Source organism: Drosophila montana, unplaced genomic scaffold (genome assembly GCF_035044405.1).
Source record: "Drosophila montana isolate Dmon_TW-CO22-7 unplaced genomic scaffold, ASM3504440v1 contig_1624_1, whole genome shotgun sequence".
In the NCBI taxonomy this organism is placed as follows: Eukaryota; Metazoa; Arthropoda; class Insecta; order Diptera; family Drosophilidae; genus Drosophila; species Drosophila montana.
The window spans coordinates 257,378-283,063 of record NW_026996559.1 but is presented as its reverse complement, the minus strand read 5'-3'; the positions used below and the strand labels follow the sequence as shown (position 1 = coordinate 283,063).

At 41.5% G+C, this 25,686-nt stretch overlaps 1 protein-coding gene across 6 annotated transcripts in view; it reads left to right on the top strand.

Annotated features, from left to right (window-relative positions):
* The window catches only part of sdt (stardust), a 96,618-nt gene that overhangs the window by 61,856 nt on the left and 9,076 nt on the right, over window positions 1–25,686 (top strand). For 2 of the 6 annotated variants that reach the window (XM_064699531.1, XM_064699532.1), the window contains 5 exons: window positions 106–398; window positions 14,709–14,917; window positions 14,990–15,081; window positions 15,394–16,713; window positions 18,998–19,243. In XM_064699531.1, the coding sequence (XP_064555601.1) occupies window positions 106–398; window positions 14,709–14,917; window positions 14,990–15,081; window positions 15,394–16,713; window positions 18,998–19,243 (2,160 nt within the window). Of the gene's footprint in view, window positions 1–105; window positions 399–11,796; window positions 11,912–14,708; window positions 14,918–14,989; window positions 15,082–15,393; window positions 16,714–18,997; window positions 19,244–25,686 lie in introns of those variants that run through there. The other 4 variants (XM_064699536.1, XM_064699533.1, XM_064699534.1 and 1 more) reach the window with 3 other exon arrangements.

Genomic DNA, 25,686 nt, shown 5'->3' with positions numbered 1-25,686 from the left:
TGACTTATATTTTATTATACACGTAGGTTAGCAACCAATATTGTCTGACTCTCTCTCTCTCTCTCTCTTTCTCTCTCTCTCTCGCTTTCTTTGTCTCCCTCTTAGTTACTAACTACGCTTAACGATGACGTCATTGTGCATCAGTCCGGCGATTGCCTTGGCCTGCCATATAACACAACTGCACCAGCACAACCAATAGCTGGAACCAGCAGCAGCAACATCATCGGCAGCCAGCAACAGTTGCTCAGCACCGCTGGCGCCCTTGACCTGCAGCAGCAACAACAGCAACAACAACAACAACAACAACAGCTGCAACAGCAACACAGTCCCACAAGTAGCATATCAAAAGGAAGAACTGAACTTTTACTTGGTGATCAATTGCTGCGACAAGAATCGAGGTAAGCCCCAAAAAGAAACTCACCCAAAATTCTTTCGAACTGGTTCCAACGATCCTTACAACTAGTTCACACTCATGACTCGTAAAGCACTCGGCGGAAATATGTTGGAAAATATTAATAGCAGCATGAATTGATTTAAATTTTTTTGTGGAGCTTTGAAAGCTTTCAGCTATACGGACAAAAACTTAACTATCCAAACTATCCAAAACATGATTTATTTTACATTTCATTCAAATAGATCCTTAAAATTGAAGTGCATGAAAAACAAAAGAGTTTTATGCAACAGAGGTATATCACTTAATTAAAAATATATATTGATGGCTTGATATATATATACTCCAGCTCTACCTCTTCAAACATAAGAGATTTGCTTACAAAACATGATTTCGACATCGACTTTTATCGATTGCTTGGAAACGGGGCAAGCTATCGATTATCGGAAATAAGCTCGTACTGCGCGGGCACTTAGAGGACCAACGTTCAATTTCAACATCAAATCTCTAGCTCTTATATGTTCTGAGATCCCTGCGTTCATACATACGGACTGACGGACGGACGGACGGACAGACGGACGAACGGACATGGCTATATCGACTCGCCTATTGATGCTGACCAAGAATATATATATTTTATGGGGTTGGAGATGCTTCCTTCTGCCTGCTGCATACATTTGCACAAATGCTTTATACTCCTTTTACCTATTTTCAATGTGTACAGGGTAAAAAAAACACGTTTTCTACTTGTTGCAACCAACTGCGCAATACTCTGTTTGCAATATTAAAAAACAGCTCAGACCAGCCATGATTCCGCAATTGTGATTTTTCTTTTATTTTGTGCATACGCTCCTGATGTGCGTAGCCCTGGAGTTTTCCATAAATATATGCGGTATATACATTTGTATTTAAAGAATCGCCCTCAGCACAGTTGAGCAGCCACTTTGCCTGAGCTAAGCAACACAAATGTGTTGCCTACGCAGCAGGCGTCATGGTGTATGGCCAGTGCATAATATAGCATAGCTCGGACCGTGCTAGAAAAACGAACTTGTATAATACCATAATTTCAAATGTCTTACGCCTAAGACATCAACTATGATTGTTTGCTAGAAAATATATTAAATTCTATTTTAAAACAAGCACTTCCAGAGGCGACCTCGTTTGCGTGCGCTTTGCTTTCAATCAATTTTTCCATTTGACATAATAATAATAGAACACAAGCAAAGCCGTTTAATGGATGTAGATATATAGACTGACTAGCATTGCAAATGGTATCGTTTGTGTGATTCGCGCCAACATCTGGCAAAACAGATCCAGGCTAATGGCTACCACGCGTCTAGACATTCATCATGCTCACGTCCCAAACATAATCTATTAGTTACCAATCCATTTCAAATGGCATTGCAGCTAATACTGTTATGTCCAGATAATTGTTATTGCTTTTTGTGCCTGATATCAAATAACAAAAATTGAACCGGCGACTTCTTGTTTGCTAGTTCAGGCAACTAAGCCAAACAGGCTAATAACGTCACGTTTGCAAAAAACCATATGTGTATTTCATAGCGAGAATATGCTGCTCTCTGTTTATCTACCAAATATCTAAAATGTATCTGCATAATTGTTGCTTTCTTCTGTGGTTACAATAATAGTTATTTTACTTTAAGACAGGACTGGTAGGACCCCAAATAGTCGACTATTAATTGAAAAGTGTCAAAAAATGTTCAAATTCCTCAATGTGGTCATTGGTCAGAGTCCAGTTGCTTTCCAACTGTGCAGCTCAGCGCTTGCCAACCGCATGCGATTTGTTGTGCCAGTGTCTGTGTGTGCGTGTGTATGAGTGTTTGTCTGCTTGTTGGTTTGTTTGTTTGTTTGTTTGTTTATTTGTTTGTTTGTTTCTCTATTTGCCAAGCATTTATAACCGTTTCGCCAGCTCCGGAACTTCCTGCAATCGCATTCGCATCCTCGTCCTGCTTCTCCGAATGGAAATCATGTGCGCCATGGAAATACCCCAGCGCAGCACATGTGTCTATGCCTTTAGCTGTGTGCGTGCGTGTGTGTGTGTGTACGTTGTTTTTATGACTGCTTATTTATTTACTTGCTTGGCTCTCTGGTTTTTCCAGCTGGCTGGTTTGTCCTCGGCCTCGCCCACGTCTACGTCCTCAACCTCGCCCTGCTTCTTAAACTCATTTTGCAATCGCGTTTCGCCTTTGGCTAACGCAGATATTTTACACACCATTTTCGCAGCGTTCTCTCCAGGTATCTGTGTGTGTGTGTGTGTGTGTGTGTGTGTGTGTGTGTGTGTGTGTGTGTGTGTGTGTGTGTGTGTGGTGAGGGTGTCCTTGTCCAGGCTTTTGTTGTCTGCCTTTGGCTCTGTTGTGATTCCGCTTGCAGTCCGCCCATCATCGACCATCGCCCAGTGCCCAACACCGCGCAAGCCGCAAACCAGAGCCATCAACCAACCCAAACCCCCCCCAATCCCACACTACGCGCAAACCCTTTGTCCATTACCTAAGGCACAACGCAACGTGCGCTCTCATTTTATGCTCGTTATTCATTAACGAGTTATTTTCCACACCCTTTGCTGAATATTTTTAAATTTTAAATCGATTTTCCTTGAAAGCTTTTCCACTTGTTGCTCAAATAGATAAATTTAAGATTGGCCAAGTCAGGTATCACAGCTATACTTAGATTTACCACATTTTAAGCTTTATATCAACCAATCACATCTCAGCTGTTCACTTTAATCTTAAATTAACCAGAATTCACAACGAATATTCTAGCCGCGAATCCCAAGAACTTATAATCTTTATAAAGATAGATCTTTATTATAGAACTAAGATCTGGGTACAAAATATCTAGACTCTCTTTAATTTCTGATTCGATAAAAATTATTCACTATACTACATTAATTAATAGATAATAAATTAATAGAAATAATAATTTAATTGAATAATTTAATAGATCATCATAATTGCCATCTTAGTAAAGAGATACTTTTATAAGAGAATGTCAATCAAAGATCCATAATACTTGATGTTATCTAGTTTTTGATTTCCATGCCTTAAATGCGTTTGACGTATTTTTTAATACACCAGCTAAATAGCGTATGAATAGTTAATATTAATTCAGCCTTAAACAAAATTTTTTTTAAGGGAGCTGAACAATTTCTCTAGATAAAAGTCATTATTTGGGTGTAAGCTATATGAATACATCCTATATCATATACTCTATAAGGAGAAATATAGCACTAGTCGGAAGTAGTCGGCTAGGATGAAGGCCTATGCCTATGAGCAAGGTAACAAAGAAAATATGACGAGAACCTACAGACCAATTTTGGTGTATATAGCTTTTAAAATTTTAAAATATTGGTAAAAAAAGAAGTGAAAGGTTTTGCAGATATGTGAGATGCTGCGTAAATGCTAATTTTATTTGCTATAAAAAGAGCTACTTTTCGACCGATCATTCCCATGGCAGCTATATGATATAGTGGTCCGATGTTGATAAGAGCGGAGCATAACTGATAAATGATAAATGAGTTTGCTGAAAATAACTTGATGAACTAAAAAGTTATCTATACAAGAAACTACTTTTCTACCAAGCGTTAATATGGCAGCTATATGATATAGTGGTCCGATCCGGCCGGATCCAACGGAAAGACGGCCCTATGCAAAGTTTCAAGTCAATAGCTTTAAAACTGAGACAATTGTAGAATAATAAAATAGACAGACAGACACGTTATATCAAGTCGGCTGTCGATGCTAATCTCTATATATAAAACTGTTTGTCCTGACTGACTGACTGACTGATTGGTGATCAACGCACAGCCCAAACCGTAAGAGCTAGGAAGCTGAAATTTTCACTGTAGTTACCTTATGTGATGTAGGTGCACGTTAAGACGGAGTTTCCACTCGCAAGTGTGTAAAAATCGCGAAAAACGTTTGTATGTAACTTTTTTGTTTACCATCCGATCGGCCCCAAACTTATTTTCAAAGATCTTTGTTCAAATTCATTTGAGGGGTGTTTCGCACTTTTCGGAAAACCCATTCCTCCTTGGTGGAAATGGAGGTCAAAGATTTGGTGGGTGACGTTTCGCGCTCAAATTCATTTCCAGAGATCTATAAGAAAAATCATTTGAGACGTGTTTCACATTTCTCGCAAAATCTAAACTCCTTCGGTGGGAAATGCATTTTTAAGATTTTTTTGGTGAATTTTAAGAGTTTTCCGATTTGCATAAAAGTTGTTTGATTCCCGTCCGATCAGTTTCAAAATCATTTTCAAAGCTTTTTTTATTTTATAACATACGTGCCACGGGCAAGGCCGGGTTATACCCGCTAGTCTTTAATATATATACTTTATGGGGTCGAAGATGTCTACTTCTTCTGAAACTTGAAGTCAACGCGATCAAACAGACTTTCGAATGGACGGAGGGACAATCATGACTAAATCAACTGAGCCTGTCGTTGTGATCAAGACTGTATATACCTTGAAGACTGTATATATTTGAATAACTAATAAACAACAAGTTAAAACAAAACAAGTGTATATCTATTCCAAGAACCTGCCGATTTAAACTATCATCAACAGACTTTGCTGTCTCCCTCTCTCTCTCAACCTCCCTCTCTCTCACTTTTAATCTATCTATATTTAACCATAACTCTATCCCTTTGGGCACTGTCTATTGTTTCATTCAAATGTCTGGAGCACACGATAAATGCCCCAATGCGAACGCCTGAAAAACCTGCTGACTAATCAGTTGCAGACGATAATGACACTGACAATGACAAAGATGACAGCAACAACAACAACAACAACGACAACAACAACAACAACTGCGACTGCAACAACAATAACGACGACGTCATTTGATGCTAGACGAACAAAGCACTTCAATGTGCATTATCTATGAATGCCAGTGTTGGCAACTGTTGCCTCAAAAAGGAGTAGCTAAATCGCAGGTTGAAAACAGCTAAAAGTAGCTGCCTATGAGCTACATACGTCCTATTGTATCCGCAATAGCTACAATCTGTTTTAAAATAACCTCCGTAAATAGCTAACTTTAACTATAAAATGGCTGAACTGCTGAACACTGCGGACTGGCGAAGTTGTTGCTGTTGTTGGTTGCAATTGCTGCTGTGCATTTGGCAGGCAAAACTGTCCGACTGTAATGGCCCAGCCCCGGACTAACTGAACCGGACAGCTGACGGGAGCAGGAGGCAGTCGACAGCTTGGCCTGGCCTGGCCCGTCCTGGCGTTGACATCCGATGACAACCAACCATGCTGATGACATTTGTCTTTGGGCTGGTATTTGGATTTGGTTGTGTGTTTGGTTTTTCTGTCGCTACGTCAGGCGCGTCAAGCATATCAATTAGAGAGTCAACAGCAGCAATAAAAGGTTGCATGCAACAAGTCAATTGCATTAACCTTATCCACAGCTTCCGTTGCACTGGCATATTAGATAACAAAAACACTTTGCTTTTTTCCAAACTATACTAGATATTCCATTTACATTCCCAACTATGTTCGATTGTGTAAATATGCTTATGCTTAAAGCGAACAGCTTTTGCGAAAAGCCGTCCAAATTTCCGCGCTCGTGCATAATCTTCTTCATGGACTATGTTCAGTCCGATGATTCCATTTTGATGCACACGTGCAACCCAGAAATCTCTTTCAGCAAAATTCCAGCCAAATTGGTCTCCAATCTCTAGTGTTTTTTCTAGAGAGCTGGCCAAAAAAAAAAAAACCCTAAAAACTTGTATTAAATAAATAATAATCAAATTAAATGGATAGAAAAGGGACTTGTTATGTTTGATTTAGTTAATTAAATTAACACAATTTACAAAAATTTAGTAAAATAACATCCGACCATAGCCTTCTGCATCTCTTGAGCTCAGATTTTGATGCGGGTTTTTGCTTTCGAAGGAAATGCAAAAATAAAAATATATATTTTCATGGTTTTCGTTCTAAGATTGTTTTTTTTACATATTATTATTAACAAATTAGTGCGTGTTGCATTTATAGATCAGATAAGCGCAAGTAGATAAAATGTAAAATCTCTATATATGAAACTGTTTGTCCTGACTGACTGACTGACTGTCTGACTGACTGATTGGTGATCAACGCACAGCCCAAACCGTAAGAGCTAGGAAGCTGAAATTTTCACTGTAGTTACCTTATGTGATGTAGGTGCACGTTAAGACGGAGTTTCCACTCGCAAGTGTGTAAAAATCGCGAAAAACGTTTGTATGTAACTTTTTTGTTTACCATCCGATCGGCCCCAAACTTATTTTCAAAGATCTTTGTTCAAATTCATTTGAGGGGTGTTTCGCACTTTTCGGAAAACCCATTCCTCCTTGGTGGAAAGATTTGGTGGGTGACTTTTCGCGCTCAAATTCATTTCCAGAGATATATAAGAAAAATCATTTGAGACGTGTTTCTCACTTTTCGCAGATTTCAAACTTCTTCGGGGGGAATGCGATTTAAAGCTTTTTTGGGCGGCGTTTTAAGTTGTGTCCGATTTGCTTCAAACTTATTTTTAAAGCTCTTCACAAGAACTTAATAAGTACGTATTTCAGCGATTTGGAAAATTCCACCCGCAACAATGGTAAATTGGCGGAAAACGGTTGTATGAAAGTTTTTTGTTTACCATCCGATCGGCCCCAAACTCATTTTCAAAGATCTATTTTCAAATTCATTTGAGGGATGTTTCACACTTTTTGAAAAATCCATCCCTCCTTGGTGCAAATGGGGGTCGAAGATTTGGTGGATGACGTTTTGTGTTCAAATTTATTTCCAAATATCTATAAGAAAAATCATTAGAGACGTGTTTCACATTTCTCGCAAAATTTAAACTCCTTCGGTGGAAAATGCATTTTTAAGATTTTTTTGGTGAATTTTAAGAGTTTTCCGATTTGCATAAAAGTTGTTTGATTCCCGTCCGATCAGTTTCAAAATCATTTTCAAAGCTTTTTTGATTTTATAACATACGTGCCACGGGTAAATAATAAAAATAAATAAAATAATTATTTAATATAATAAAACCCGTGTAGTGTGAAAGTTCACAAATCTGCAGCCTAAATTCGAAAGTCATGAGAGAGATTTGCAAATCAAACGTGCCAAAAATCCCTAGAGAATTCTTTAAATTGTCTATAAATTTTATAAGTCTTTTATTGTTTATTTTAACAAATTGATTTTATTTGTGACCTTAGCTTTAAGCTGGTCGGAAAGAACGACTAACTTCAACATGCCGAAGATTAAATACCCCTGGATCAGAAATGATTTTAAACGGCAGATTTATAAAAATATATAAGTTCAATCTGATAGGGTTTTGCAGATCTATTAGGAGAATGGAGAAGCTCTTGGTGAAACAGTCAAGATATTTTAATAAGCATAATAATGTTCTACATAAGGAGGTGGGTATCCGATCCTGCCGATTCAGACATATGTACTGCCTGCAATAAAAAGACGGACTTGAGAAAAGATTACATAAAAACAGACAGATGCAGATACTTGATACACATCAAGAATATAGCCCATATATGGGCTTGGAGATGTCTGCTCTACGTCTTTACACATTTCGTGACAAGATGATAAAACTCCATTAATTTCTAAATTCTAAGAAAATTTTAGATAACAAATTTAAACTTCCACAATTGACAACTACAGAGTAGTGTCACCTTAAGCCTTATTATTCAACATTTTTATTAACCGTTGTTGGGGTTGTGTCTAGGTAAATTAAATTTGAATTTTAGTTTGAAATAATCAAAAAGAAGATCTAAAAACATGGCAACAAAAAGGTAACTTTAAACCTCATACAAAATACGAAATGCGAGCAGCTTTTTCTCACAGTGTAAATGTTGTTGCGACATAACACGAACATGTGCCGCTTAAACTGTGCCTGCCCAACTGTAATTTGGAATTTTGCGAATGCTTTGAGAGCCAAGTGTGGGGCATGGCTGTGGCTTGAAAGGGGCTCGCGGCATGGGTCTGGCATGCCAGCCATGTAGCGACCATGTTAGTGCCCAGGCCCAGCCAGTCTCGAGGCCCGCTTGGCATTCGCCGTTTGGCATGCCAGGCACGCGCAGGCGCAGCATTTTTGAGGCGAAGCCTGAGGCGACCGTTGGGGTAGGACCGCTGAGGTGGCTGCCGCTGCCGCTCCCGCTCCCGCTTCCGCTGCTGTTGTTGCTAATGTACCGGTCACTTTCCCATGGACCCATGCTAAATCAATTAGAGTTACCGGTGCCAGCATCCCATTCGTTGAGCGTTGCCAGCTAGTCTGGGCAAAAAAAATCAAAAAGGAAAAGGAAAAGGCAAAAGTAAATACAAGCGCACATTGTAATTAAAATATTAATTTCCTGTCGTTATAAGCCGAATTGTGTGATGCCAAGCAACGCCAACAACAAAAGCAACAAACGCCCACATTGTGGCAGAGGAAGCGAGGGCGACAGAGGCGAAAGAAGAGAATGCAGGCAGCGTAAAACATAAAGGCAATAGAGCGGGAAGCCCAACAGGGAGAAAGAGAGCGAGGGTGAAGTGAGCGAGTGAAAGAGTGTTGCAGAGCTGCCAGCAGCGAGTGAACTTTTGAGTTGTGGAAGAATAAACTAAATAAAAAGCACAAACAAGTAAAGCGCAAAAAGTTTCAAGAATGTATGTAAAATAAAATCAAATGTGTGTGAGTGTGAGTGTGTGCATTGCTGCATGCAACTTGAGATAAATCCGTTATAATAACTCCGGGCAACTGGGCCGAAGTCGCAGTCACAGTCGTTGCTGAGGGAGCCAACTTAAAGCGGCCTAAATGATGCCCGACAGGCACACACATGGATACGTGATATACGATACCCACATACATACACACACGCACATAAATACACACACAGCTACACACCTTAAGTGTGTGCCTTGTTGTTGTTGATTGTATCTTTAGAGGATGCTTCTCTGTTCGAAAGGTACCTGGAACAGCGATGGCGACAGCGACAGAGGTTTGTCTTTTGTTTTGTTTTATTTGTTCTGTTGCGCTTCGTTTTGTTTAGCTTTGCTATTGCTGTTGCTCTTGCCCTGCCTTATTCTTGATATTACCTGTTGTAGTTTGTTGTTGCGTCGGATAGAAAAAACGCAGTAGATAAATTACCTTAAAGGGCAGCCAAGTACTGTCCGTAATATTTGAAAGTAGCAAATGAAAGGATGAAATGTAGCAGAAAAGGTTGTAAATGCAACAACATTTCAAGTAGTAGATAAGTATGCAGCATGAACAGACAGTTAATTACTGTTTAAGCTTGTGATAGATCTGCAACACTGACAGGAGACATTAATTTACATAGCAGCATGGAAATATATGTATATATATACCTACATAGACGCACATACATACATGCATATATACAGCCATATACATATAATATTAATGCACACACCCATGGAAATGTTAATGCATGTGATTTTGTAGCATAGAGGCACTCCGTCCAGCAATGCGTTAATTATTTTTGTTACCTGCACTGCCGTCCGTTCGGCGCTCTCTACTTGCTCTCGCATGCTCTCTCTTTCCCTCTCTCGCTCTCTGTTGGCCCAGGCTAACGACACAAACACAATTGCACGAGCGCCTGTGTATGTGTGTGTGTGTGTGTGTGTGTGTGTGTGTTAAGTTTTGGGCATCTTTAATGCTGGCTGTAGCTTCGGCAGTGAAGCTGCCTTTGGAGCTGCGCGCGCCAATAAGCCCCAGTTGTTGTTCCTGCTTGTGCTTCCTTTGGGCAACGGCCGCAGTCGCAGCATACATACATATTTACATTGCTAACTATTGATTCACGAACACACAGGCACACATGCAAGCATATATATGTATGCATACATACTGATAGACGGCACACACACCTTTTGTTCTTTTGTATGCTGCAAGGCATTAACAGGCTAAGCAACATGCATGTGAATGTGTGAATGTATGTATATAAGTATGGATATTTACAAGAGCATGTGTACCTGCCTTTGCTGCCGGCGTCGGCGTCAACTTCAGAGCGCACGTTTGCTCGATTGCTTTTACCTCACGTTCTGCTTTTCGTTCTGCTGTTGCTGCTGCTTTTCTTCTTCTTCTTGTTGTTTTGTTTTTGCTGAAATTCCTATTCCTGTGCAGCGTTTCTGCTTCTCTGTTTGTTGTGCCCTCTTGAAGCTAGCGTAATTTGCCAAACCCATTGTTTGTGCACCTCTTATATCCGTGAGTTGTGTATGTGTGTGTGTGTATTCATGTCCTTTAATACTGAAAAATAAACTTTTCTCGTTTTGAGTGCGCTGCACTTGCGCCGCGCTGCCGACAGGTACAACATACTTGGCCGCTCTTCGCTCTCAGCTCTCTTGCGCCGCTCACTCGCTTGCGCTTGAGCCAGCGTTTCGTTTGTGTCAGCTCAGCTCACAGTCGCAGTCGCAGTTTTAGTTTTTCAGTCTATGGCTGACTTTGTTCGCAGAGAGAGGTAAACGTTTTGTTGTCGCGTCGCGCAGTAAAAGCAACAAGCAACAATCAACAGCAAAAATAATAACAGCAAATATAACTGTTCGCAGACCGGCAAACACACAATGACAAATGTCTAATGACAATGATTTTTGTTTTGCAATTCGTAGTTATCTTTTGGTCGATTGACAACAAAAGCATTGGCCATTACGCGTGTATGTGTGTGAGTGTGTGCGTGTGTGTGTGTGTGTTTACGTGTGTGTTTGTGTCTGTGGGCCCTTAGAACTCATTAAATTGTAATTAAACTCCAAAAGCATCAACAACAACAAAAACATAAGCAAGAGCAAAGCGAATCTTGCTGTCTCTTCGTTCTTCTAGTCGTTCTACATCTTTCTCCTCTTCTTCTGCTTCTTATTTATCTACTACTTTAGTACATCATTCGCTTTGCAATTGCTTTAGTTTAGTGCAGTTTTGTAAACTAAAGTGTTGCCAGATCGAGCAGGTTTTAAAGCTTTTGTTGCTGTTAAAATTGAAATGTTTGTACAAGTGAAAAAAGTGGCAAAAACTATGCGATGTCCGTCTGTGTGAGTGTGAGATTGTGTGAGTGTGAGAGCGTGTGTTTGTGTGGTCAACATGCAACGTCAATGGCTACTGCAGCTGTGAGCTGTTGCAGTAGCAGCAGCAGCAGTAGTCGTAAAAGCAATGAACGACGACAACAGCGAAAATTTCTTTCGAAAGTGCTGAGAAATTGGTCAAACAACTTTTTACAGTCGATTGTTGCTGCTGCTGTCGTAATTTATACCTTGGTCAATAAACAACAACAGCCACAATAAATGCAATCGAAAATACAATTGCTTTAGTCTGTCTGTGTGTTTTTTGTTTAGCTGTTGCCCGTTTCGTATTGCGCGCATGCGCAGATTTATCGCAACATTTTTTGTTAACGTGTTTTATTTTTTTATGTGTGCGCCTGCATAGGCAGCGCTTCAAATAACTAAAATGTGCCAGAGTGCAGGATAAGGCCATATCAAGCATATCAAACGCACAACAACAACAACAACAACAAACAGCAAAATGCGCATCCTGAAGCAATGGTGAGTGGAAGTGCAACTGAGGCTCTAACCGGGTGATGGTTTGTCTGTGATTTATTTGAGTGAATGCAACACTAACACTTGCATTCCTCAACACATTGTTATTGTTTGTTGAAGCTAACATAATCAACAAATTTCCTGGTTCATTCTAAGTTTTCTTTTCTTTGATCTACAACTGCGTTTTTGTTAAATTTACACATGCACATACAAATTTATTTTTCACATACAAATGTTAACACTGCACAACAGTATTTGCTTTTCAGAATAACCAGCGTGATTTTCAGTTTCATCCTGTAGATTTATAAATAGATAATATAAAGATCAAATATCGTATTATAACATTCATTTATTTACAATTTCGAGCAGAGAATATATTCTATAAAATATATTAATATAAGTTAACTAAAAGTATTGATTGCGATCTTTAAGATCGGGTATAATTAAATTAATTGCCAAAATGGGTGGCAAACGAACCAAGTTTCCGCCGATTAAACATTCATTCTATTCTATTTTATAATTTAGTTAGGTACTTTAAGTGTTGAAAAACCTCAATTCAAATTATGAATGTATTACTTTTAATATTTAGTAGGTCGCCTTCTTTGTTTTCAACTGCTTTAAGGCGCTTTGACATTGATAATAATTTATTTGTTCTCATATTTGGTTAAATATAAAGCGGCATTCTACCTTTATAATGCACATCTTTGTCAAAAATACAATGTTTTCTAATAGTTGTAACCAAAACATCCCATCGATTACTGGCAATTATATAGGCGCCAAAACTGAATAATTACAGATTTGTGTTTTGGTAGATTGTCCTGGCATAATCGAAACTAAATTTTGGTTTACCTGGGAAATCAGTTTGTTTGCAGTCTCTGGTCACATTCTGACCAGTGAAAGTAGATGCCCGTAGAATCTACTTTAGGGATTAGCCATTACTTTGTAGTATAGTATAACGAAAACTTATTCTGCCACTGCCTGTTGTCGTGTCTATGTGTGCAATCACGCTGTCTCCTAGATATACATCCCATTTTGTATGCAAACCACGATGACAAAACACTACAGAGAGACATTACGTATATTTCGTGGCCTGCACCGTAAACGAAGTGCGCTCGTCCATATAAAAATAATTGCATAAGCAAAAAGCGTGCATTACATAAACGGACAATATCCACATTTTAAAGATTTAGTCATATTTCATGAAATGTGGCTTTAAGAGGAATAAACATAGGACGCAAACCGCGCTTTTTACACGAGCCCGGCAAATCCTATTCCCCAATCAACCATTGTAAAGGGAATTCAGTCAAATATTCAGCCAATTTTCTCGCCTGTACCGCACTAGGGGAACCAAAGAGAAGAACGGGAGTAGATGTGAAATACCTAGCATAGCAATAGTCTGCCACATTCTCGACCGAAACCAAAGCCGAGGTATGAACCGAAGCCGGACCACAGCCTCGTGATACGTGATGTGTGATGCGTGATTCGTGATTCGTGCCTCCGGAGACGCGTGTTAACGTCAGATGCCTGATTGACTCGCAATTGGGGATGCGGCCGATTGAGATGCAGCTAGCAGCTAGCAACAGCTAGCAACAGCTAGCAACAGCTAACAGCAGAGCAAGAGAACAAGCCGAATGTTAACCGCAACCAGGAAATTGGTTCTTCAGATTGTGGCAAAAGATGAAAATGAAAATTGACTGCATGCTGAACAGAAAGACAGATGGCTTCCATGGATTCCTACATACTTTACATGCTGAAAGCATTTCACAGATACAGATTATTTTTGAACAATCATTTTGTATACTTTCGAGACTTCAATTAAAATTATATTGAAAAACATTTTTATTCCAATTCTAGAGGGTAAAAGAGGGTACAATAATCAGGGCTACAAGGTCAAATAGAGAATGTAAGTGGCTTGGTTCACAAATCGAACCAAATGCCTTTGGGTAAAATTGGTCTTTCACATCTAAGAATCTAGCGCTTAGGTCAGACCTTGGTTTGTCATATATTTTCAAAATTTTAATTGTTTCTTCTACTGAACATAATACAAGTGCAGGTGCATTAAATTCCATCCAAAATTGGCGTCCAACAAATATGGTTAGATACATACATTCTATGGTTCGGATACAAGTAATTTATGCTCTTAAATATTTTTAGATCTAGAAAAAACCATGAGCTTATCGTTTCTTTCGATATATCCACCAATTTCCATAATAACCTTACTCGTTTGTAGAGCTAAAACCTAGCGCTTATGGCACATCCTAACTGGTTCTAACCGCTGCGCAAGTGTGTTCGACTTTATTATCAGCGAAAAATTAACCCTTCTGGGTCGCCACATTGCTTCGTTGCTGTCCCTGCTCTATGCTGTTGGCGCTATGTTAGTCTCTGATGAAGAGTTCTATAAATTACTTCAATACTTCACAATAAATTTACATGAATATATTTTCCAAAATTATTATTAGATGAATAATACGCGTAGTTCTTTAAGGATCCAGCATTTTAAGCAAATAAAAAGGTCGTATGCAAACGACTGTACAAAACGTAATTGGAATTTCGATTGGAACCTTCTTGATACTGTTGACCCTACGATTTGGTAAAAAAGCGATACTGATTTCTTCTCCCAAGTTTTAAAACTGGGTGTAAAACTATGGGAGAGAGAGAATCGCCCATGGTGAACATTTACAACACAATAAACTCGGCTACTAATTAATTTAATTGGAATTTGTCCCTGCTCGGGTGCCCCTTTATCTAATAAAGTACACATTTTGATTTCATGCCCAACTCTTTTGCTCTGCTCTTTTTCAAGGCCACGTCGCCGTTCCGGCTCCAGCATTGTGGTCATTGATGGCGATGATCTGAAGCCATGTCTGCCGGATGATTACATAAGTGGCCAGCATCATCATTTGCATCATCAGCAGCAACAGCAGCAGCAGCAGCATTATCGCACGCACTCAAGTGATATTAGGGAGATTGACCAGGAAATGCTGACCATGCTGTCGATGAATCAAGATAACGGTAAGCTAACCACCTTGTCGAATAGCTGTTATTAGATGGCGTTTAAATTGCAACGTTTGTTACCCCATACAGGTCCACATCGCGAGATGGCCGTCGACTGTCCCGACACGTTTATAGCACGCAATAAGACGCCACCCAGATATCCGCCTCCCCGTCCGCCGCAGGTAAGCAAAAGCCCAGGGGGCCTACAATAACCACCCACCTGCCACTGCAGTCCACCCAATTTAACAAAAAGCAAAAACCCCAAAAAACCAACCACAAATGCTTGATTAAATCATATGCGCATTGATACACAAACAACAACCCCTAACAACAACTAACAAGAGTCACTAATAACAACCACACGAATACACGCTTGCTTACTGAACCACTCATTTCATGCATTTTCTTTACACCGCACCACATTGTCCACATGTACCATGCACCATGCACCATGCACCATGCACCACGCACCATCCAACAACCACCATACATAGATACACAACACCAACCACACAACAATCACCAGCATCATCAACAACACCACCGACACCATCACCAAGAACACAACTAAAACTAAAAATGATCATGCTAACAAATTGTTAATTGTTGCATATCATTCTTCACATCAACATGAACAACAACAACATCATCATCAACTACAACAACAACTACACTCATCAAAAACAACAACAACAACTACAACTACAACAACAATTGCACTCGATGTGGCCACACAAAATTTGTACAATCAAAAACAACAAACCAAATTGGAACAAATCGAAAACTATGAAAACGATCTACAAACGGAACAGCAACAACAATCGCAGCAACTGGCGGCAACAGCAGCAGCAGCAGCAGCAACAGCAGCAACAGCAGCAACAACAACGGCAATCAATGCAACAACAGCGGCAACAGGCGCACAAATAGCGCAACAACAAATGCCCAGCTACAAGTTGCAGGCAACATTTGGAGGCAACAATCCGGACGCGAGCAACGGCAACAATCACAACAGTACCGGCAACAACATGGCCGACGAGTTGCTGTGTGTGGTGGATGGGATTTATTGCAAGGGCGCCAGCTCGCCATCGTCGAGCACTTTTGACGATATGCTGAGCAAACAGACGCTGGAATCGTTCGAAACAATTGCCTATCGTCACTTGCAGCACCGCCAGCAGCAGCAGCAGCAAACGGCAAGCAATTGCAACAGCAACAACAGCAACAGCAACAGCAACAACAATAGCAACAACAACAGCAGCAGCAGCCCAGCTGCAACGCCCAACAAATTGACGGGAATTAGCAGCAGTAGCAACAGCAACAGCAACTCCCTGAATAGCACACGCAGCAGCAGCAACAGCTCCATGCACACCAGCAGCAACAGTCACAGCAGCAGCAGCGTCAGCAGAAGCAGCCACAGCAGCCACATACCCAGCGCTCCATCAACAACGAGCAGCTTAACGGTTCCGGACGATCTTAGCCTGGCTCCGCCTGGCTATGAGCTGAGTAGTCAGCAGCAGCCGCCGGCAGGCATGTCGCTGCTGCTGCCGGCACCGGCACCGCCACCGCCACCGAAGCATCGCGAGCTGCCCGTCGATGTGCCCGATAGCTTTATTGAGATGGTCAAGGCGCCGCCACGTTATCCGCCGCCCGCACATCTATCCTCGCGTGGCTCACTGCTATCAAATGCTAGCTCCTCAAATGCATCGACCGTCCATACGACGCTCTCCTCGCTGGGCGTGGCCACTGCGCCTGCTGCCGCTGGCTGTGCGTCTGCTGCTGTTCATGTTGCTGGCGATGCCCAGCGCATTGCTGATGAGGTATACCAACAACCACAATAGTATTTCAACTTTGTACTCTGTACCTTGTAATACTTACTATTTCAATTTCCCCGTGGCACCACTCTCTGCCCGCTTGCCCTCTCTCTCTTTCTCTCTTTCTCTCTCTCTTTCTTCCTTTCTCTAAACTCTTTATCTCTCTTTGTATAGCGCTTTCTGTGTGCTCTGTCCTAGTTTAAGTTAGACCACGTAATTTGTCAATCGCAGCGCTGCTGGCAAGAAAATATAACCACCTTGCACGCCTTGCACATGACCGACATTCTTCACGGAACAGTCGATTAGCTCCCCCTTATCCCAGTCTGCTTTGCTCTCTCTCTCCCCCTCTCTCGCACTGTCTCTCCTGCTTTTTCGCGTCAATCGCTGCCATTTTATGACATAAATCAGCAGCAATTTGCATTTCATCAGCATTTCCGCTACCTGCGACCAACTGCGCGCATTTCCCACACACCGCAGCAACATTTGCTCTAGCTTCAGCTGCAGCAGCAGCAGGCAGCAGCAGCGACAACTAGCTACGTTTACCGCTGCAATTTCCGCACATTTTGTCTTTTATACCCATTCACAATTTCCACATAGCGTTTTCATATTCAGAAATCATTTAATTATTTATAGATACATGGACCATGGCAAGAACTTAAATGAACTATTAAATTTTCGATCAATTCTTTTTGCTAATTATACAGTTTTCAATAATGTATTTAGTCTGGTTTCCACTACTCATTTAGGTCCAAACTATTGTGACCGTTGCAGTCGCATGTAACGGACTACGCTATACTCTATTCACAGCGATTACCCTTTAAATATGTCGAAAAGAGTCTCCCAGGATTTAAGGGCCAAGACTGTAATCACTTTAAATCTTTGCATCCAAAGTCTGAATCGATTTTTGTAGTTCTTGTAAGCTTTTGAGCCCAATCAGAAATATAGGCAATTCTACAAATAGTTTCTCAGCCCGATATGTTATATTTGAAGCACAATGCAGCTGTATCGGAAGCTACAGGGAATGCCCTTAGCAAAACAAGCTAAACAAGCGAAGTAAAATAGTAAAATAGGAAAATAACAAAGTCTACGTATGGCTTGAATAATGCCATAGACTCAAATTGTGTAGAGTGCTCTGACTATAAGTAGGTTTCCTCTGCTTTTTCTTGCAGTTTGTTTGTCTTCAGTTCGGGCAAAGCAGATGCAATTGTTAATTATAGGCCGCATCTCATTTGGCCTATGCTATAGTGCTATGGTATCCAGACTTCCAGTCGCCCCCACTCTTGCTGTCTGCCTTTCCCCTTTTATGGCTTTTTGATTTAATTCCTTCCTGGGTGACCCCAACCCCTTGGCAGTTGTTGCCATGTCTCGTCTCAGCTGACGCTGGCCTAATTCCCTCGGTTGCCACGATGTAGCGCTGTCCTCGTTAGCAACATAATCCTAAGCTCTGCCAAGACCACGCCCATAAGCCACCCAACCACCTATGTAGCGTAATTTGCCTGTGTGCGTGTATATGTGTGTGTGTCTGTCTGTGTGTGTGTGTGTATTTTTGCAATATACCAACAACAACAAAACAAACCCTTGAGTAATTTATATAAAAATCGTTGGCGATAAATTTTGCAAGGGGTTGCACAAGGGTCTTCTCCCTAGTTGGGGCTCTCCCTTAGTTGGCTGATAAATAGTTGAGGGCGGGGCAATGGGCGCAACAGAATAAACTATTCGACAATGCAAATGAATCGAATGAATCAAAGGCCAACTGCATGAACATAAACAAATACTCGGGAATATACTCTATAAATAACTAGAATAAGACGATGAAGCAGACGTAAAAGATTGTTTATCTCCACATCCCTAAAAATCGCATCACATGCTTCATAGTTGCTTGCTGTTAACGGAATGGTGGCTATTTTGCTGGAGTGTCGGAGGGGGGTGGGGTGGGAAGGGGCGTTGGTCTCGCTGCAAATTGCAATTTGATAAACAACAAGAACAAGATCACCAACAACAACAGCGACATCAGCAACAGCCGCGGCAACAGCAACAACAAAAATAACAATAACAACGACACACATGCATAACTGAAACACACGCACACACACAAACACACACACAAACGCACACCAACACATGCATGCATGCATATATATAGTTATAGAGAAAAAAAACTGTTAAGATCTCAACTAATCGTTCTCTCAATATATGCTCTATTCCTCCCTTCGCTCTCCTTCTCTCACTTTTTCAACCACACACACACAAACACACACTCACACACACATACGCACACAACCGAATGCAGCTTAATGGCAACGCCAAGCCCTTGCCGCCGCCTCGTGATCATCTGCGTATTGAGAAGGATGGACGCCTCATTAACTGCGCCCCCGCGCCACAGTTGCCAGATCGTCGCATGCCCGGCAATGGCAGCGGCGCTGCCGCCCAACAACAGCAGCAGCAGCAGCAACAACATCAACAACAACAACAACAGCAAATAGCGCAAATTGTGGCGCCGACGCTAGAGCAGCTGGACAGCATAAGAAAATATCAGGTGAGTGACCATTTCCCAGATACTATAGACATACATGCATGTATAAATGGATGCATATGTGTGCATGCCTCACGCAGTTCCGCTGAATTTCGCTTTGCGCCTGCTGTTAGGCTATGAAAAATATATGTGTGTCACAACATGTGACTCTCAAACCCCAATGCGTAGCTGTCAAATTGCGATTTGAGCTCTGACCAACCGAAAATATCGAAAAATATTTGATTTACATCTTATATTTGTGCGCAGAGAGTATTATTCTTGTGTCAAGCCGTCTTTAACGCACTAAACAATATATATGGCAATTTTTTCCAGTACTAAAAGCTGATATCCAAATATTCCCTGTACCCATTGAAAATTAATAAAAGCTGGTATATTAGTTTTGACCACATGCACGTAACAGGCAGAAGGAAGCACATTCGACAATCCTAACCAGGTATATCTGTCGATCTTGGCAACTATAGCAAGCTCGAGACTTGCAGCTTGAAATATATACATTAAGTTATTGAAGAACACATTAATTATATTAATCAGAACTTGGTGTAGGTGTTGTAGGTGTTCGTATAGTACTCACATGTCCCCCGTTTTCCCCACAAAGTATAAAAATGTGTTTTGGTATTTATTTGTTGTCCATTTTTAATGTGTATAAGACCTGAATATGTATCTAAAGATACTCGCTTACTAAACATGTTAAGCCCACAATTCAATGTTACTGACTTTTAACGATGTGTGTATTAGGTATTTCTGATAGCAGATACCGTGCACATATCTACATTTAAACTTCCTCAGAAGCCAAACAAACCAAACAAACCAAAATTGTGAAGATTCTTTGTGTGCACACACACACACGTTGTCAGTGTCTGTTAACTACAGTTGCTGTCAAACTATGCACATAACCTGCAATTCAGAAATTGAACATCGCCACAGTTGAGTGCATGGCGTCATTGACATGCACAGCAAGTGGCAGCAGTTCCGCATGCCGCACCGCGCTGCGCACATTGCAACTCCCTCTACCCTTTGGTTTGTCACCCGCTCAACCGACCAGACCACCCCCCCCCCCCTCCCCCACCAATCCCCCTTCGCATTCTGATATCACCTTTGTTTGGACTACGACAATGGACGACGCCGTTGACGGCAGCTATGGCAACGCTTCCGGTTCGGCGCTCGCTTTCAGGTTTTGCTTCTGCTGCTGATTTTATTGCGGTTCCCCGGCTGGGCATTGACCAATCGGCCCAGTGCTTTTCAAACCGTAAATCGTAAAAGACTTCTTAACTGGCCAGGAAAACTATTACAAATTTTACCGCCCAAAGACAATGCAACTGAAACAGTGGCCTGGTCATTGGAAAGGAAGAAAGGTGCAAAGGGGGGCAAGCGGGAACTGGGGGCCGTCAATAAAAGTTAACAAGTCAGCATTTTTTTCTGGGTGCCGCACTTTGAACTGAATGCGGAAGGGAACAGGAAGGATGTGAAGAGACAACTAAAATAATAAGTATTCAATTGTGTTGGCGTTTCTTTGGCCCCAATCAGCGGAGGAGGGTTAATATGTGCTGGAAAGGTGAGGGGTTAGACATTGCGCATGAGTCGCTGAGCGGAGGAAATTCGCAATAAATAATTATCAAATACTATCAAGTTTTAAGCGAGAAGTGTGCGTGTGCGTGTGTATGTGTGTGTGGGAGGGGGAGTTGTGGTTGGAAGCAAATGGGGGCACACAATCCACTTGCTAAACAACAAATTCCAGAAATCGGGGAAGGAGAAGCGCCTAATGTGCAATTAATTAAGAAGCTAAGCAAACATTTGAAGAGTCACCCAAGCGAACAGGTCAAACTGTACTGCTAAGGGCCATAAAGAAGTAAGCAATTGAAATAGAGAGAGAGCGAGTGAGAAAGAGAGAGAGAGAGAGCGAGGGAATCACATGTATTACATATATATATGTCTGATTTATGGTCGAAATTAACTATTTTGACAGCTTTGAGCTGATCCTACAAGCCCATTTTCCAGTCGTAATCTAGGACTATATATCACAATCAACTCGAAGTGGGACAAATAAGCTTGAATGGGATAAAATAATCGCTTGAATGGGATAAAATAATCGCTTGATGGTTAAATATTCATAACCATTTGGTAATTAACAAAGAGGTTACTTCGAAAACTCCTTGGAAGGGAAAATAATGGATTCTTTCAGTTCATATGTCGCACTTTTTAATTGATTTATTTAACTAATTGGAACTGGTAATAAGCCAGAAAAGCACGCTCGGAGCACTTTCAGTTCAGTTCCTTTGGGAATTACAAAAAGAACAAGAAAAGCGAGCGACGTCTGGCAATATGCTCGACTGGATTCTGAGAATAGATCAGCATATAACCCTCATAGAAGTAATAGTACAACAGGGTCAGCATCAGGGCCATCACGACGTTGTTTGTGTATAGCTCACGGACTATCTCGGGGCTCCGGGGATACTTCTTGAGGTGTTGTTGAACAATGTACATCAGGATGCCCAAGGTGATTAAAAATAGAATCAAAAAGATGTATATCTTGCAAAGCAACTTCCACAGCTTTCCAAGTATAGCAGAAACGACTACGATCAATAGGGATCCGTAGCCGCCCAATGTCGCCAGAATCGGCTTCAATTTGCTGCAGTTCATGATGAAAATTAAAATTCAAAACCTTTTAATACAATTTGAACGCGTCTCCGTCCAGTATTCCCTGGGACTTTTAGCGCTTGGCATACTAATAATAACTGGCCCGTCCAAGCATTTTCGAAACCAAATTTAAACTTTTCAAACAGCTTCAGCAGGTGAGCTGATGTCTAGAGAGGCAAATACAAGTCTTCCGGTAGATATCGCAGCCCACTTGAGCTAGGAGATAGAGTCGAGAGTGACGCATGGAACGCATCAGCAGAAGTGTCCCACTGGAAGAAACATTTACAATTAGCTAATGCGAAAGTGCGCGACTGGAAGATATCTAGCTTCGCTTCGAAGATATCTTCTTTTGTCTGCACATACAGTTGCACATTGCCCTTATACCCTGGTGATTACGAGGGATGTTGGAGATTCTGTAAAGGGTATCCCTTAGCCACGCTCTCCCGACTAAAAGATCCTAGCCAGATGCAACCGTTTTTGTTTTACCTGGCAAACGGAAGTGAGTAGCAATCAAGCAATGTGGCTTTCCGTTAATTGTAGGGTATATTTGTGTCAGTACACATTGACCCATTGTTAACTGTAAAACATTTGCTTATTGCCGCTTTGGGGTTGTTGTTTTCAACTGTTGTTGTTGTTTTTGTTTTCGTTGCTGTCAAATACGCTTTGGCTTGTGCTTTGCGGCATTTTCGCCCCAAGTACGCAAATTAGTTAAACAATTTATTTATATATGTATATATACATATATAAATTTTTTGCTTTTTTTTTATACGACTGTTGGCAACGATGACAGCGTGTGTTTCTGTGTGTGTTAGTGGTAGGAGCATTAACGCACACACACTCACACACTCACACACACACGCACACAGAGGCACACACATAAGCAGCAAAAGTCATCGCATTTTGTTTCACACATTGCGAGGTCTCTTGTTGTTGTTGCTGCTTGTGTTGGGCCAGCGACGACAACAGCAACGGCTGGAAACTTGGCTCACACTCACACACACACTTAAAATCCCACTCGAAACTCACACACACAGACACAGACCTTCGCTCACAATACAATTACTCATGCGCTCACCGCGCACTGGTTGGTCAGAGGGAGGGGTCGGCGCAGCGGTTGCGAAAGGGGTATGAGGGGGGGAGGGGCCGCTTTACCGCTCATTTGTTATGATTTTTCAGTTGGCATTTTTAGTTGTTTTTCTACGCGTTCTGCGATCGGCCGCATTTTCAGCTTCTGCTCTTCGGGCAAACGTGCGTGTTTATAGACAAGTGTGTGCGCGTGTTTGTGTGTGTGTGTGTGTGTGTGTGGGGGGGGGGGGGTGATAAGATCTATGAACTACGAGTATATTGGATATATATGTAGTTGCATATAATGACGGTCATATAATAAATAAGTTTTTTTATGTAATTATTTGGTTTTTTTTTGTTGTGCTTGTGTGTGTGTGTGGGTGCGGGTGTGGGTGTGTGTAATTTCTTAAATAATAGTTGTTGCACGGTAAGCCCCCACTCCCTCCACCCACAACCAACGCTGCGCTTGCGAGGATTGTGAGCAGCGCAGTTTGAGAGCCACTGCAGTATGAGAGCCCGCTACTATGCTGGCTATTTAGGCGCGGCCAGCAGGCAGGCAGCAATTGTGCTGAAAACACGTCGCAAAAAAAAACAAACAAACAGTGGAAATAATATTACAAAAAACGTAAAAACAACATTCACAATGTCATTTATGGATTTATGGGCAATGGGCGTACGGCCTACATGCAGCAGCAACAGCAGCTGCCTCTAAATGAGCTAACTCAACAATTGAAACAACTGCAGCAACAATAAGTGTTGCCTAAACGAGCAGCAGCAACATGCAAAGGAACACGGCAACACTGCACGCCAACGCGAACCCTGTACGGCAAGGGCTACTCCCAAAAGGACACGGCAACACTGTGCACCAGTGTGGCCAGGTGCTTGTGTGAATAGTTGATTCTGTTTCCCATACAGATGCAAGACACTGCGTCAAGAATGCGTCGTCTTTCGCCTTTGTCGCTGACTCACGACGCGCAATTTGCATTGAAAGTATGGAGAGGAAAAAATAATAATTATCAAAGTAAACAGTAAAACGTAAACGGTTTTTTTTGTCATATTTGATTTTGGTTTCAATTTTGTTTGCGTCGTTTTTTTTTTGTGTTTTGTTTTTTGTTGTATTTTGTGAACGTCGACATAAAAATGCAGCAACAGCAGCGCCGGCGACGTCAGCGTCTCATTTGCAACGCGACGCACGTAAAGGGCTACAGCTACATCAGTTGAATGAAAACAAAACAAAAATATGTAAATAAATAAATTAATGCATAAAAGTAAAAACTTTTTGTACTAGTTGTAAATCGCACGAGCGTTGCGAGTGCTTGTTGAATGGAAAGTCTATGAAATTATTGCCGCTTGCTGCTGCCGGGATCGCTGCTGTTGCGTGTGTGTGTGTTGGCCGGACCACAGAATGCAGAACTATTGCCATTATTGTTGTTGCTGCTCGCAGCTCGCAGCAGCTTTCGCTTTTTTATTTCGACTTGCCACTCGCAGTGTCATAAAATCAAAATAAAAATAAAAAACAAGAAAGAAAGAAGAAAAAACTGTCCGCCGTAGTTTCATTGCAGCAGCAACAGCAGCAAAAGCTGAATTTAAATGCGCACTAAGCTGCATTTTCGAGCTAAACAAACGCAGAGGAGCCGAACGGAGCCAAAGTTTGTTCATATTCAAATTTATGCGCTGCAGCTGTCAATGAGGGGCGTGGCCATTTGCATAGTTGCTCTCGACAAAGCGCGTGGAGGGTTGTGTGGGCTGGGGCGTGGCCAGCGATCGAAGCAGTGTAAAAATGTATAAAATTCAGCATAGCGATGCAGCGACAACAACAATAAACAATGTTAAACTTCAATTGACAATCGAATAAAAAAAAAACAAAAAGCAAATATTATCGACCACAATCAAATCCCATAACATGGTCTTGTCGACATTGCACATAAGAATGGACAACGATCTTGGTGGCGAACAGCGACAGCAACAGCCACAGCGTGTGTCAGCTGAGGCAACAGGAGCAGCAACAACAGCAGCACCAACAACACCTAATAGGTTGAATGTGCTATGCAACAACAATAACAATCAGATTGTGAACAACAACAACAGCAAAGAACAGCAGCAGCAAATGCTGTTAGAAAGGGAAAACGACAAGCAATGCTTCAATTTGAACAGCAACAACAACAACAACAGCAACAACAACAACAACAGCAACAACAACAACAACATTAACAAATATTGGGATATGAACGGCAATGCGAATATAACAGCAACAATCGAGCAACCACAACAACATCAGGGATCATCCGCCAGCAGCACGCCGTACCGCAACGCCTCCGCGTTGCGTCGGGGCACACAAATTCAGCGCTCTTCGATGCGTTTGCGACAACAACAGGCAAGTGTGGCAGGCAAGGCAACCGCCCCAGCAGCAGCAGCAGCAGAAATTGCAACTGCAACAGCAGCAACCAAAATAATATTTGGAAACCCCGACTCGGGCAATTGCTGCTGCTGTTGGTTTTCCCTTTAAATGGCAGCAACCTTCAGCTGCTATCGCCAACTGGCTTTATCTACATATATGCTAGCTGCAAACGGCAACCAGTTAACAGCAAACTAGGCTAACTGGCTGCCGCAGTTGCTCGACGACAGTAAGAGCCACAGCAATAACAACAACAGCTTTCCCAGCGATAGCCTACGAATTCTTTGGCAAGCCGACGCCGACACTTTGATACTCTACTCATTGAATCAATCGGCATCTTACTTATTAGATT